Raw genomic sequence first — 15747 nt, 5'->3', positions numbered from 1 at the left:
ATGATTTCTTAGGGGCCTAAGCCTGCTTCTGAGGGCTGTTCTTATCCAGAGAAGGACAAGTAGCCATACCCTATTCTACTTTTCTGAATCGATTTTAGAATGCGACTTTGCTCATTTGCTGGGTTATCTCCTATACATTATAATGCATTTAAATAAAAATATTGAGTGCAGCACCTTAGACATGTTTTAAAGTTTTCCCTCATAGATTGTTTCACAGATTTCTCACTATAATTTTTTAAGGGCTATATTATATCATGGACTTGGGAGATATGTGTGTTTCACTCTTAATTTGCAAATATTTTATATATATCAAGAAATTATAGCACCACTGTATAAACTTCCAGTGTTAGAAAGATGATTACAAAATTCTCTTGCATTATTGATCTTCTTAGTTTCTTTCCTGTTTGATGTTCGCCATATAGCATTATTATTGTGTTTTTGAGCATTCATACTATGTTAAAAATATTTACATAAAGCAAAATCTTTTTCTTTGTAAATCTTCGCCTTTCTGTGAGCAGATACATTTTCATAATCATTCCTACTTATTGAAGTATTTAGTAGCAGTTAGTGTAGAGAAATGTGTATTTTATGTATCAATTCATTAGGAAAAAACCCTGTACTTAAATAGCTCTATTTTCATAGAATATAATGTATGACTATTTTCTGAATTATTTTAAAGAATCATATGTGTACAGTTTTTTTCTCATTATTGTCTTGGTCTTCCATATTTATTTATGTAATATGTACCATTTGTCAGTAAAATCACTGTATATATAAATGACAAAAATGTATGTATATTCTTTTCACCTTGATGTCTATCACAGATCTTAATACAGCATCTTTAAAAAAAATGTTAATTAAATGGCCTGTAAATATATAAATAAATATAAAAAAATCCATATAAGTACAACCATACACCAAACCAAACAAAACAAACAATAAAAACACCTTTCTGAAACTTCCTTCACCCATTACCTAATCAAGCTTTTTTGTGTGTAAAAATGGAGTTCAGTAACCAATATTTTTATTGACACTTATACAGATGTTAGTACCAATAATTTGCATCAGAATGCTGTGCGTTTATAAAAATATAAATAATATGTATTTTTTTCAGGTAGCTTATTCTGCTTTCAATAATTATGTCTAATTGACTAATCATTGTTAGAGATTAGGATGGAATTTTTTTAGCTTAATTGAGAGTGTTTAACTGGGACGATGTCATTCTAGGGGCCCAGCAGCTATGGTTTCCTTAGCTCTTGGGGTTATCTCAGTGGGGCCTGGGGTGGATGGAGTCCTGGGCCTATAGACTGCAGCAGAGAAGCAGCCCTGGGAATAGCCTCTACCAGGGCCCCCCTGAGGCGGGCCTGAGGTGAGCAGGGTCTGATGGTGCGCCCTGCGGTCCCCGCAGGTGGCAAGCACAGTGAGCGACATCCAGCCCTCGCTGCCCCGCTGCGACACGCTGAGCGCAGCCCAGGAGGCGCTCTTCCACCCAGACACCTGCTTCAGCAGCCAGCTGCAGAGCGCGCCACTGCTCATCGTGGACAAGGGCCCCGCGGAGCTACCAGAGGAGTTCGTGGTCCAGGTGCCCCAGGAGCACAGATTGCAGCCCAAGGTGCGGCCAGCGGTGGGGAGAGAGGGCTGGGGGTGGCTGGGCAGAAGCTCCTGGGAGGCTCAGGCCCAGGCAGCGCTCCGAACGTGTCTTCTCATATATTTACTACGTGCATCCATTCTTTGTGGCCGATGTTACCACTTAGTGATACCCTGGCTAGTTCTTTTAACAATGCATGCCTGTTCTACATTAGAGCCTCATCATTATTTTGAAATGTTTCCTTTAAAATCTTTGGGTTTGAAATATTTTTGCATTGTCACAGGAAATTTAAAATTACTTTCAGTGATAGTTTCAACTATTGTAAAATTTGAATGGTTGTAAACGCTAAGTTTGAACATGTCTGATCATCTGCTTGTTTGAAAAAAAAAATCTTATCCATGGAAACTACCAAGATTTTGAGGAGATTAGGACTAACATATCTTGGTTAGGAACTGCATATAGTCATTGAAAGCATAAACTTCGTAGAAAAGTTATAGTTACTGAAGCAACCTAATTTTCTTAGGAAAATGTTGGAAAGTTCTTTATAACATTATCTGCGTAGCTGGCAAGTACAGTGAGTGATATTTCCAGCCCTAAAAGCTCGAGAGGAGCATTTAGAGTAGTTGCACAAAATTCAGTACTTACTCTTTTCCCCAATACTTTGTTTTATTTTATTTTTACGTGATATTTAGGCAAGGCATTTTTTTAATATTTCAGAAAACTCCTTACAAGTACTCTTATCCCAGTAATTCCACCCAGAGAATATAGTATTTATAATTTTTTCTTTGTATGTCCCAACATGAAAAAAACTGAGACGCATTTGGCCACAAGAACTATGAATATCCACATCTTGTCCCCAAACATCGTCACCCTGTCATAATTTCTTAATGGGGATGTGCATATAAGAAATACTGGCAGAAGAACATGACCCATCACTGTATTGGCTGAGTTCATCTTCTAAACCCCATTACAGAATTCTCTGGTAAAATAAATGGAATACTTGGTTTCAGTCAGGAACTTAAGGAAGTATGAGAGTTAAACCTAATTCTTTAATTACTTCAGCCACATGAAAAAGTAAGAGTGTGTGTAACTTTGCACTCATGGTGGCATTACCTTCTCAGTGACATTGTTCAATCAGTGCCCTAGCATCTTTCCATTCAGATCTGCATTTCTTCCTTGGTGTGGTGGTGGTTGGGGGCGGTGGTGGTGACAGGTAGCAAAGGTGGTGGGTGGGTGCGCACACATCCACAGAAGCATTAGAATGGACTCCAGCATGTTCTGGAATTTTAAGGACACTATATAGTAAACATTTTTTAAGAACTTCATTGTTTTTCCTTTCTGCTTTCTTTTGCATTACCTTTCATACCTGAAATTCTCTAAATTGGATACAGTTACATTTTTCCCAGAATGTTCTTCAGTAGTCCCCAAATTTTCGTCATAACTTTCTTTTGATTTATATTATAAAACAGTAGTATAAAATTAATATTAATTTACTCCAATGCATATGCATTCATCAGAATTTCTAGTACTAGTGCAGAAGAAATCTAGAAATGATGTTTAATTTATGAATAGAACCCATAAAAGTTTAAATCAGAAACTAATATAAGTACACACACACAACTGTTGGCAATTCTGTCTTCTGACAAAAATTCAGAATGTTGATTAGTTAGAATAGTTTTTTGTATAGAAATCTAAGAAGTTGGCTTAATTTAAATGTTTGCTGAATTTTATAGCTTAATAAGATTTCTTGATATTACTAGTGTTTAATTTTTTACCATATATGTGGAATGTTACAGTGTAGTGATGGGTTCTAAATCATATCTATCAATTTATAAATAGGAAATCTGCATTATATTCTGTTTTGGACAGAGATAAAAATGAAGGTACAAGCAAATTTCCTGTGATCTCATAAATGGAGACTGAGGTAAATGTCATGTGATTTAAAAGGAGCTTAAAAATCATGTTAATCTGTTAAGATTAGATACTTTTTGAAAGTTGCTTTTGTTCAAAAGTAATTTTATCAGTGAGACAGAGAACAACTGAAGGTCATCTTAGAGTGCTCCTCATAGAAAAAAATCAAGAATAAGTAAATATTACAAGAGCATAATCTTTCCTAATATGGAAGACAGTACAGACAGCTTGAGTGCTTAGGAGATATTAAAAATAAAATTGAAGTAAGAGATATCACGTTATCTTGAGCTCTTTAAATTGAAAAGACCTGGAGGAATTCAAACAAGAAAATGTCAGTGAATTCAAGTTCCCTCTCTCCCCTCCCTCCTCTACCTTCTCAAAACAAAAATAAGACTGTTGTAGAAACAAGATTCTTTAAGAATATAAAGCTCAAAAATAAATATAAATAACAAATACTGATATTAATGCAATCTTTGTTTTAAAAATAAGAATGATACTATTTTTAAAAATATTAACCTCTGTTTGTTGTATAGATAGCCAAGCAAGCAAGTACAAATTCAACAATAACAGCCATAAGAACAGTAACAAAAACAAAACAAAGCATTTTTTATTGGCTTGAAATTAAACTGCTTTTTCCCCCCTTGAATTCATTTGACTCTTGAGAGCTAATAGCACTTGAGAGTTAATGAGTGTTTAGATTCCTAGAAATTAGGACTTCATAGTACAGTGACAACGCATAAAGAATTTTTAAAAAATAATTCTCCTAAGATAATTTTTTTAGTATATTAGAGCAGAAGGAAGTCTGAGGCCAGATTACCTAGCTAATAACTAAATATCACAACTTTCCCTAGAAGCTAAAGGAATGTCAATGTGTTTTTTAAAATCCATATTCCTTGTTTTATTTATGAACTCTATGCAGACATACAAAAAGTTCATTGAGAAGATACACAAATAACCATCCTTTAAGCCACACGTATAATGTGCCAGATTCACACAATTTTTCTCTTAGAAAACAGCTAAAGCACTTCTGGCCTGACAAAAAGTCTTAGAAACTCTTCTCTGGGTTCATTTTAAAGCTCATCTTTTGCAAGAGCCAAAATGCTTTTATAAGAGGCTTGAATATTTGATCAGTCTTTTTGGAGAATCACATCAAACTCTACCATGACTTTTTTTTCCCTCTCATTCTTAGGTTTTAATGTTTATACATGGCAATGCTTCTATGATCATCATAAATAAGGAGATAGTAATAATTCCATTTAATTTTTATATTATACGAAGGTCAGCCTTCAAAATTCATCTGTATTATCAAATACTGGGAGATCCTTTGTTAATTCTTGAATTCTTTTATTTTTTCAACAACATTGGATTGAGAGCAAACACATGCTAGATACTGCTCTAAGTGCTAGGAAGACAAAGATGGAAAACTCACATGCTTTGACCTCTCAGTGCAATAGACAAAAAGAACAGCGTGCTAAATGCTTGCTACAGGATACTTAAACCATCTGCACCCAAACAAGCGAAAGTTTTATTTGTAAAAATGATAATTAACACTGTGTGTGTGTGTGTGTGTGTGTGTAGTTGAAGGGGTATGCTAAGTGCAGTAGTGTTTTGAGAACACAATTCTTATCAAAATCTAAGAACTCTTGAGTATTGGACCTTAGCTATCAGGAAATAATACCAGGAGTATTTTTTCCCCCGGTGGAACCAGTTCTTCTGTTTTTCTCAATCTTTCCAACAGCTTGCTTTGTTCATTGTCATTGTAAATGACTGTCAACTTGAATTGTACACCACTCCTCTCAGCCACAGCACCAACTACCAACTGGCACTTGCCTTTTTGCCTCTTAGTTCAAATTTCTAAGGAAGGGAAATTAATCCCCATCGAGTTAGGTCAATGTCCCTTATCCAATTACTCATGTCACCAGCCATGCCATAGCCATTCCAGGACCCACACGGTAACAATTGTGTGGCAGAGGCAATGCTAGGAATACCTACTACAGGGGTGAGCCCAGAGTCCTATGGAGCAGGCAGAGGGATTATCAACTTAGTTTTGGTGCTTCAGAGAAGGTGTCCTGAAGATAAAGTGGTGTCTAAGCTACAACCTGACAGACAAACTGTAGTCAGCCAAGCACAGAGATGGAAGAAAAAAGATAGTATTATAAGTAGAGGAAACAGCAGCACAAGTGCCTAGTTCAGGATGATTGGAGCATAGAAGTATAAAGAATAGTTTCAAGATACCAGTCTAGAAATAATCTGGAGAAGTGGTCAAGGATCTGACCAGGAAGAACATGATATAACATGATGCCAAGTTTGGAATTTTCCTGATCGAAGTGAGGGGAAAATTAAGTTGACATTAAAGGAATTAAGTAAGGAGTGACACATTTGAAGAATGAAAAATAGGCTTCAAAATGAGATGAGAAGTTATTAATATATTGGGTCAGGTGAGTTTGTTATATTTGTGATCCTGACTCACGGACTGAGTGACAGTAGTGATGATGAGGACACTCTGATGGGATTTAGACAGTCATCACATGAGTAAGACACAAGGAAAACCCAAAGGAGAAAACCAAGTCTTTGGTTTGAGAGATTGATGAATGATTGTACCATTTATGGAGATAAGAGAAACAAGAGATGATGGAGAATGTTACTAAGGAATGATGGTGTTACTCAAATGTTTACCCATTGGATAGAAACCCAACTTTCTGGCCTCAAATTTAAGGACCCATAACTTAAATATATATAAATGTGAAAAAGATAATTTAAAAGGCTATTTGTTAAGCATGCATTATTCTCCTTTAAAAGAAAAAAAAAAGGCAGTGTTGTTGTTTGCTAGGGGTCCTATTTGCACCTAGATGTGATAAGATGTACTGAAACGTAAGAGCTTCTGCTGGCATTTTCACTCAATCCTACCTTCTACTTCCCAGTAATACCCGTCAAGGCTATGGTGGAGCCAAGATTAGATCTGAATTTTGAGCTCTCCTGTCTTACGAGGCCTAGATATACTAGGCATTCATTCAGTTCTTAGTACAATATTCCATGTCAAAATTTAGAAAGAATCAGGAAGCTGCTCATATTTGCTCTCACTAACAATGTAATATAGCACACCCTTCAGTAAAATAACAAAAAAATCTCCATGCGTCTTTTGAGAATGCCTCCAAAGTGAACCTTGATTAATCTCTCACCTAATTAAAACTGGTTATTAAATAGCATATCCCTCGATGACAATGTAAAATGACGCTTTGTCTTGAGGAAACGGTTAGTGCTCTCATTGATTAAGAGTCTTGAAAATAAATAAAAGCTGTGCTCAAAAAAAGTGCTTCAAAGTGGTAAGTCCAAGACCACAATTGCAAAGCTTATATAATTTTATATAGGATGGTGGTGTGATGGGCAGGTAAAGGGGCAGGTAAAGGTGGCAAAAGCTCATTTGTTGGGTTGCTTATAACACCATGATTTGGAAGTGGAGCTTGTTCTTTTGTACCCCATGAAACCACTAAACACTGACTTGATAGAGAAAATCATAGACACTGGAATTAACGAAGGACACTGAGCAGTAAATGTAGGATGCCTTAAAATGTGTACGTCCAAACATCTACGTCCAGTTGACATGGCCCGATTACAGTATGGGGAATGGACATAGAACATAAAATAACGATACAGACACACACAGCCAATACGTGACTCGAGTGCCCAATGCACTGGTCGCTTTATTTTTATACTCCCCAGACCCAAGGTTAGTTCCTTGTACATGAGCATCTGAGCATAGCAGCGATAACCATTAATTCTGGAGTTGTTTCACAAGGGAACAATGGTTCCATAATTTCAGACCTCAAAATGGTTACTTAAGGCGGAAGACATAGCTCAGAAGCCAAGGCCAAGATAAGCAACATAGAGCAATGCAGCCATCTGAAGAACTTCTTGTTCTTTCTCCTAGCCAGCGGCCGGGCCCCACGGTTGTGTCTGTCTTAGGTTGCCCCTCCCTTGAGGAGTCTTACCTGTCACTGACTACCAACCATCTCATGGGACTGGACCTTGGGAATGTTGTTCTTATCTTTATGGCCTCCAGACTCCCACCATGGGGGCCCACCATGTGGGAACTGGGCAACATTTGCTTATGTGCAGAAACTCAGGCCTCTGATCATGTCATGAGGCAGCAACTGTGTCTGAAGAAAATGCTGACTGCTGTGTCATGCAGCACATGTACATTACAGACTATAGTGAATGATTAGTATAAGGCATAACACCAGAATCAGCACCCAACATCCAGTAAATAAGGTTAGTAAGGCAACACTTTTTCTCTCACCTCAAACCACATCCCTGACACATGACTTATCTTCAGCCACAATGAAGTTCCAACAATTTCCAGACAAACCATGCACCCTTCTCTCCATACCTTTGGCAAATATTACCTTTGCTGGTTGGAATGTCCCTGTATCACTCCTCTTCTACTCAGCTTAGACATTTGTTGCAGGGTTGAATCAAATTGATTTTCCTCTGCCTTCCCCCATCCCTAACCCTATTCTTTTTTTTTTTTTTTTTTTTTTTTTTTTTTTTTTTATTTTTCAATAAAGCGCTGTCAGAAGACCTAACCCTATTCTTGATGGAGCAATCCCTGTTCTCCTGATTGTGGATCAGAGTGGTCTGAAAGTTGTGGGTGACAGTGTGTGTGTGCCCATGGGGGGTAAACAATTTCTCTTTATTGCTTCTGGATTTTACATTTTCATTTGATATAAGTGATGCTCATTGGAAAAATCTGAGACTTTGTTACTCTTAATATGTTTTTATTGTTATTTACATTGACAATGATGAGTCATCCTTCCAGCATGTTCTCATGTTCTTACTCCTAAATTTTTGGAAAAGGTGGTTCTAATACTGTTATTACAGTACAGTCTGAAGGGTGTAGTGAAGTTTAGGAATGGGGAGTTAGGGAGATGAAAGAAATTGTAATAGAAGAACAGAGATTAATGTTGCTACAGCAACAGAAAACCTTCTGTTTTACCAGCTCAGCCTTTTGGATATAATTCTTACTGCAGGAGAATAATATAATGTGGCCTTCATAGTGCTGCGTTAGCTTTCTTGTTTTATATGACACTATAATATTATTTCAGATAAAGGCCCATGTTCACATTTATTTGTGTCTTTAAGTGAGGTTTGTAAGTTTAGAGAAGGCTTTCAGGTCTAATTGATATGCAAAATGCATTCTTTGCCATCACTCTTCAGAATTCTTATGTGCATCTAGGGTCATGTTATGTTTTTATGTAGGAAGAAGGGTAATAGGCCTCTAGGGAAATAGGTCAGTTTACAGAGATTTAAAAAAAATGCTTTGTGGCCCAAAACATAATTTCAAAGAATTTCTTTAAGCCTCTCTTTCCCAAATGGTGTAAATATGAGAATGATGTATCCAATTGAAAATAAATGTGTGAGTTTGGCCTTCAGGTATTTCCAACAAAATGTAATATGCTCTCTAGCTTTTGTTTTTATTGGCATAAATTACAATTTCTTTTCCCTTTCCTTCTGAGAAGCATGTGAGTAGCTTTTCAAAATGCTTACAGAAATTACATTTTTGACCATTAAATTTTTCTGCTACAAAGAATATGAATAATAGAAAATAGATGGTATACTTTGACACTTTGATCCAAAAATATTTTGGCTTTGGAATTTAATTAAGCATATATTTTAAATTGTCCCATTCATTCACTGAGTATCTACCATGTTCTAAGAATTACATGTATGTTCCAAAGGAGCAAATTTTATACTGCTGATGACAAATACTTTCCAGAATAAGTTAGTCAAGTACTAGGATTTTTTTTCCCTTTTCTTCTGTGATCCTTGCCTAAAACAATGGTGGTGGTAAAAAGAAATCTGAAGTGTATCCCAGATACAGGGGGAACCTTCCATTATATTATAGAAGCCTTAACCCAAAATTAAGATGAAAAGAAAGAGCAAGTTAGGTGGTGGTGTGTATACAACATCAAACTTTTATAGCTTGCCTTAGGCCCATGTTTTTAGATTCTGCATTTCCTGCTTATATAGGTCTCTAGTATAGAAATGCAGAAATTCAGCCAGGTGTTCTAATTTACTTTTTTCCCTCTCATATGTACAATTAATTAAATTGATGATTTTTCCAACTTTTACTTCTTAAGAAGCTGTCCTTTTTTCTTGGTTACTACACATATCTTTAATTCTTCATCATCATTTTATTGCTAGAGAGAGACTATTAGTATAGAATTGCTGTTTGAGGTTAGTGAGATTGTGTTGAGTCTCAGTTACTGTTTATTAACTATCTTAACCAAGGCCAGGGACTTATATTTTAAAAATCTTTGTTATCACATTTATATAATGAGAATAAAAATACATATGGTGTTTTGATGACTAAGCATAATATATAAATATATTAAAAATGATAAAATATGTACTTTCTGAGACCTAGTGTCATCTATTACTGTTTAACTTCTCTTGTTAACTTTCTGTTTTATAATAATCATACCAGAGATATATAATGGAAGACCCATAAATAATTTTTAATGAATTTATATATTTGTTAATATTTCTATTTAGGCTGGGGAAGAGATAAAATGTTCTAAAATACTGGCTGTATATTTTAGGCACATTCATGGGTTCATAGGTTGGGTAACTGAACACTGAGTATAAATGTTCAGGAGAGAAAATAATTTAATTCACATATTTGATGTGCCTATAATATATATATATAGTACCTGGTATAAGTCTGTTGCTGGTACAAGAAAGAATAGATAAACTAGGTATGCAGTAAACCTCTATGAGTCAGTGGAATTATGGAGTCAATTATAATAAATGCTGTTAATATTTTTAAAACGAAGGAAATAACATTCCTGGTATGAGATGGGGATGGGGGAGAAAATAAAGCTTTCTTATATAAGGTAGTATTTTAACTAACTCTTGAAAAATCCCTAGGATAATTTGCAAGCATTAGATGGGAGGTGGCAGAGAATGGTGTACCCAAGAACTGAATTATGTGAACAGAATTATAGTTGGAGAGAATTATGACATTTTTGTGATATGGTGAATAGTCTAGTTTAACTTACAACAGGGATGCAAGGAAAGAAATAGTGAGACAGGAAGTTTGAAAAGTAGGTTGTAGCCATCTTGTAGGGGGTCTTAAATGTCAATGTGAGACTTTGTACATAATTTTGTCTATAGTGGAGATTTTTTGGAAGCTCTTAATTAGAGTTGAGTTTGGGACCTGCCAGGATTATGTAGGAAAGATTAGGATAGAGAGGGACTTGAAAGTAGAGAGATCAGTGAGGTGGTTGCCGTAGGGCAGAAGGTAATGAGTGTCTGAACTGGGGAGATCGCAATGGGGATGGAACGAAGAGGACGGATGTGAGAGATGCACAGAGTTTGAATCTGCAGTACTTGGCTACTAATTGGATGTGGGAGGGGAGGTCGAGGGAAGAATCAAAGATGCCTAGGTGATGGGGTGGTAACAGTCACAAAATTAGGATGTCAAGAGCAAGCTTTGACTGTTCAGGGAAAAAATGGTAAGTTTGGTCTTAGAAATATTGAGTTAGAGGTGCAAATGTGAAACAGGCTAAAAATGTGATTCTCAATATCAAGAGAAAAGTTACCGCTAGTGATAAAAGTTGGGAATTTTTGACATGGAAGGTGATAAAGCCATTGGAGTTGATGATATCACCCAAGCAGAGAATGGGCAAGGAGAAGTCCTGGGGACACACTTACATTTAGAGAAGTGAGAAATATAAGCCATCAAAGGTGATCAAATCATGAGTTGATACAATTGGAAAATTGAAGTCGCAAACTTTTTGCTGGCAGCCTCTGCTAATGCTAATCCATATAAAGTTTATGCATATCTAATAGGATGAGGACAGGGCATGAGCTAAATGGATGAGAAGACGAGAGTGTTTTTGATTCTCCCTGATAAGTGACTCAGTGACCTTTCATAAGTGCCCTATATGTAAGTTGAGCAAATAGTAGAGGATTAGGTTTGTGAGATTATGTGATAGAATTCAGGAAAGAATGACTGTGTTTAATGATTTTCTTCCATTTCGGAATTGCAATACCTTGTTTATTTTTGGTTTTATTAATCAGGCTAAAGTTGTGCTTGAGTGAATGCATATTAAAATAATATAATGGAATTTAAAAATTTTCATTCCAGCAATGTTATAATACTGTATGAGATAAGTAAGGAAACACTGGGATATTTGTGAATCAGACTTGGAAATTAATTATTAAATTACATGTTACATGGTATATAATGTAATAATTTGTAATCTGATGAATCTAAATATATTTTCATTTAGTCCATATCAAAAAATGTGAAGAATTTTAAAAAAATGATTTTAAAATTCAAGAATTATACTATTGCAAAAATGTTTGTTGATAATGATCCCTTTATCAAAACTATCTTCAAAATATGAAAAAATGCTGTTATCCGTAACACATTTTGTTGAGTCACTAAATATTCATATTCACATTTCTATATTAAAAGCAAACACATTCATACCTTTATTTAAAAATCTCAGGGATTCAAAAACAGATTTATTTCTCAATTTTATTTGAAACTGTCTTATCTGAAAGGAAAGGCATACCATTCTGTTCAACTAATATTTATCCATTTGGTTTCATTTATATTAAACATAATTATTTATAATGGGAAGATATTCTAGCAAAGTTATTTGAATGGCCTATGAATATATGTATTTTCTTGGTTTATGTATTACCTATATTCTATTTCTCATGTTATACCAAATTCTTTACCATATTGAAAGAATACCTATAACAACATAGTATTGTTAAAGAGCTGCAGTTTGAAACCTATTATTGCATTTCTCCCATCTTTAATTGACATACATATAAATAAGTACATGTCCAAAGACTTACATGTAATAATTATATATGTGCATTTTCAGCAAGGTAGAAATGTTAAGATAACTCATGGATAGACTTCTAGATTAAACATAAATTCCATTTAAGACTTTTTGTAGTTCAGAGAATCTTCCATTTGGAATTTTTACAAGATGTTGATACATTTTAAAAGAATGTTATTTTCTTGTTTTTAGTTTTTGTTTCCCATGCTACAAAATGTATTTACTTTTTTCCCCCTAATAAGATTGTGATGTAGACCTTGAGTTATAGGGCTATCCGACAAAGGAGTCAATAAGGTATGTTGGTAAGAGCCTTGTAAACCAAGCATATCTTAAAACACTCTCCTTGTCTGAGTCTTCCTACTTTAGCAGCTTCATGTTGTATGATTCCTCATATCTACGCTGTGTTCAAATTCCACTTGTCTTGGTTTGTGTTGTTTCATCACTGTGCCCTTTCCTTCATTTTGTTGACTTCCTAACTCCTATTCATCTTTTAGTTCTTGGCACTTGGGGTGTGAAGCCGTGTAATTTAGTGATTAAGAAGATGGATGCTTAGTCTAGAATGCCTGGCGTCCAATCATGACTCATTTGAAAGATATATGACCTCACTGTGCTTCTGTTCTCTTATTTTTAAAATATGAATGATAATAGTATTAACTCATAGGGTGGTTGTATTAAATGAGTGTATCGACATCAATTGCTTAGAAAATCCTATAGCTTGCAGTAAGCAGTAAGTCTTACTGATTCTGTTCCTCTGCTCTGTTCTGTTTTATCCTATTCAACATTCTCTGGTGTTAATTCCTCTGGGAAGCTTTTCTTGATCCTTGGCGGCTGGGATATGACAACACTATCATACCTAGTCTGCTTACTAATCTGGTTTTCTCCTTGGACTCTGTTTAAGAACAGAGGATGTAATCTTTCGTCTTTGTACCCCAAACACCCACGATTGAGCATGCCGTGTAGAAGTTACATTTGTTGAATGAATCCATAAATTAAAGGCATTTTAAAGATATTTGTCACCAAATGGGAATTTGTCTGGATGCAATAATAGCCTACAATACCGAGTAAGCTATACAGAATCTATGAAACCGAAAGTCTCAGACTGAGATGGCACAATTCTGGAATCATTGTGACTTATTTATTCTGTGGTGGGAAGCAAAGATAAAGCTGCGGGGTAGGTTTACACAATTTGTATGGGATTCCATGGAGTGATAGGACCACACTTTCTTAATTCTGTTTTATGCATGCTGCTGTATCCTGATTCACTTTCTGGCTCATCAGGTATTTCTGTGGTTACAAAAACCACAGAAGCAGGGAAGCTCAATAGCTGCAAAGTGCCTGAAGGTGACACAGGCTTCCCCTGTTAGATTGATGCCAGAACCCAAGCACCTGGCCACAACCGTAGCTCACTGATTAACCTGTTGAGCTGCGAAGGCATTTTCAAGCAGACAACACATTATGGTCAGAGAGGGGCTATAGTGGGTATCATTAGGGAGGCAGATTTAGGTTTGATGAATAACTGACAATCTGGACGTGATATGAGGTGAATATTTAAGGTTTATGGTCTTTCCAACCCTTTTTAAGTAACACTCTTATTTGTTCTATTCTCGTTATTGATGTTCTCCAAAACCATATTCCATTTATTCTATAATATGTCTACACATTATTTTTTACTCTTAATACATCTTATGCATTCTACTGTGTCTTCCAAGCTACTTGGCTATACATTATGTATATTTAAAACATAAGTTTTATGTATCCCTTTTGTTTCTTACATTCTATAGCAGATTGAATATTCTCAATTAAAGCAGCAAACACACATTGCATGCACTATAGTTAGGCCAACCATATGTCTTAGTTTGCCCAGAGAGACCCAGTTTATACTTGTTGTCCAGCAGTACTCTTTAAGAGTGTCCTCCTTCACTCCCCACAGTGTCCTTATTTGGTCGATAATTTATATAGTTACCTTAGTTACAATCTACTATCTGCTGCATATAAAGCTATGTAAATTGAGGGAAATTATATAATAAATATCTCATCTATATCATTAGTGGATTAGCTAGATTATTTGTAAAACTTTTGATAACTCTAAAATTATTTGACATTTAAGGAAAAAATAAAGCTTTTTATTCCTTTGAGTCTATTCATATGACCCCTACCCTAAGGAAAAATGCATTTTTTCATTATAAGTGAATCTAAATGCAAGATTAGTATAAATATATGCATTAACTTCTTAGAAATGTGCAAAATTACAGTTTTAATTTATACTTAAGACAAATATTTAAGACATTATCATTGTAGACTTTAAAGTTGAAGAAACTAAAAGCATTTTTATTTCTTTAAAAATAGAATATATTAAATAAAATGTTTTGAAATCTTTGTGTGTAGTTTTAAAAAATATTTCATGGCTTTGAATTCAACCAACACTTACATTCCTTATCTGTACGGTGAATTAAATAGTTGGCAAGGACTACTAGTGTCTTAAGGAAATTAATGATTTTAGTTTACAATATATATTTCTAGGTGTTCCATGAGCCAATTCTGTAGGGCTTTTGAAAATAAGAATTAAATTATATCAGATCTTTGGCCACAGGTTTGGATATCATCTACAGAGAGAAAATTGCATAAATGAATGAATTGTCCCAAAAGGGTTAGTGTAGATTTTGAGGCAGAGCGAAGAAAATGTGAATAGCATTTATGACTGTCTCTGCTGGTCACTTGTTCCCTGGGTCTTCAAGATTCACAAATAAAAATCCTACCATATAGTAACTGGGTTTACTGTACCCTCAAAAAGAAAATCTTCCCAGAATATATGTATATTTGAACTGTTTCTTTTTAATGCAATACTGTTTATTTCAGCTTTTATCGTGCTTGCTTGGAAAGTTCCATGACTCCACATTGAGTTTAGTGAACACAGGCTATGGAGAGAGAGATTTTGCTTTCTGTAATTTGGTATTTTTGTTGTTATTACAGTTCAGAGGGGATGGGAGTACTACAGTAATTCATTATTCAAATTTCCCAGCATCCCTGCTTAGGTGATCTGATTCTGCTGAAAATGTGGTACTGCCACCTTTCTATGATACCACATTAATTTTGAAAATATCAAGAGATTTGATAAGTAATTAAATAACTTGGGTGTGGTGAAAACATTCTCATTTTTATAGGTGTATGGAGAAGTAACAATTGGAAACATTCATCTGGGTTATATTGGCAGTTTAATTATGGTAATTAGTGTAAATGGTGATGGCAACACTTGATGCTTAAATATACTAGAGGACCTATTGTGGTTTCTTGAATTATAATTATGCATATATGCACCTTCTTATTCTATTATAAAATCCTTGAGGTAAGAATTCTGCTTTTTTTATCATGTATTTGCCACAGTTCTTA

The 15747-nt window shown here is 35.1% G+C and overlaps 1 protein-coding gene across 15 annotated transcripts in view; it reads left to right on the top strand.

Moving 5' to 3' along the window:
- Positions 1-15747, top strand: part of ADGRL3 (adhesion G protein-coupled receptor L3) — a 780724-nt gene that overhangs the window by 285524 nt on the left and 479453 nt on the right. For 14 of the 15 annotated variants that reach the window (XM_075997934.1, XM_075997936.1, XM_075997926.1 and 11 more), the window contains exon 4: positions 1409-1612. The exons of the other annotated variant lie outside the window; for it this stretch is intronic. In XM_075997934.1, coding sequence (XP_075854049.1) covers positions 1409-1612 — 204 coding nt within the window. The remainder of the gene's footprint in view (positions 1-1408; positions 1613-15747) is intronic. 15 annotated transcript variants of the gene reach the window in all.

The sequence above is a fragment of the Microcebus murinus genome, chromosome 26 (assembly GCF_040939455.1).
Source record: "Microcebus murinus isolate Inina chromosome 26, M.murinus_Inina_mat1.0, whole genome shotgun sequence".
NCBI lineage: Eukaryota > Metazoa > Chordata > Mammalia > Primates > Cheirogaleidae > Microcebus > Microcebus murinus.
The sequence above is the reverse complement of the archived record's forward strand: the minus strand, read 5'-3'. Positions and strand labels throughout refer to the sequence as shown.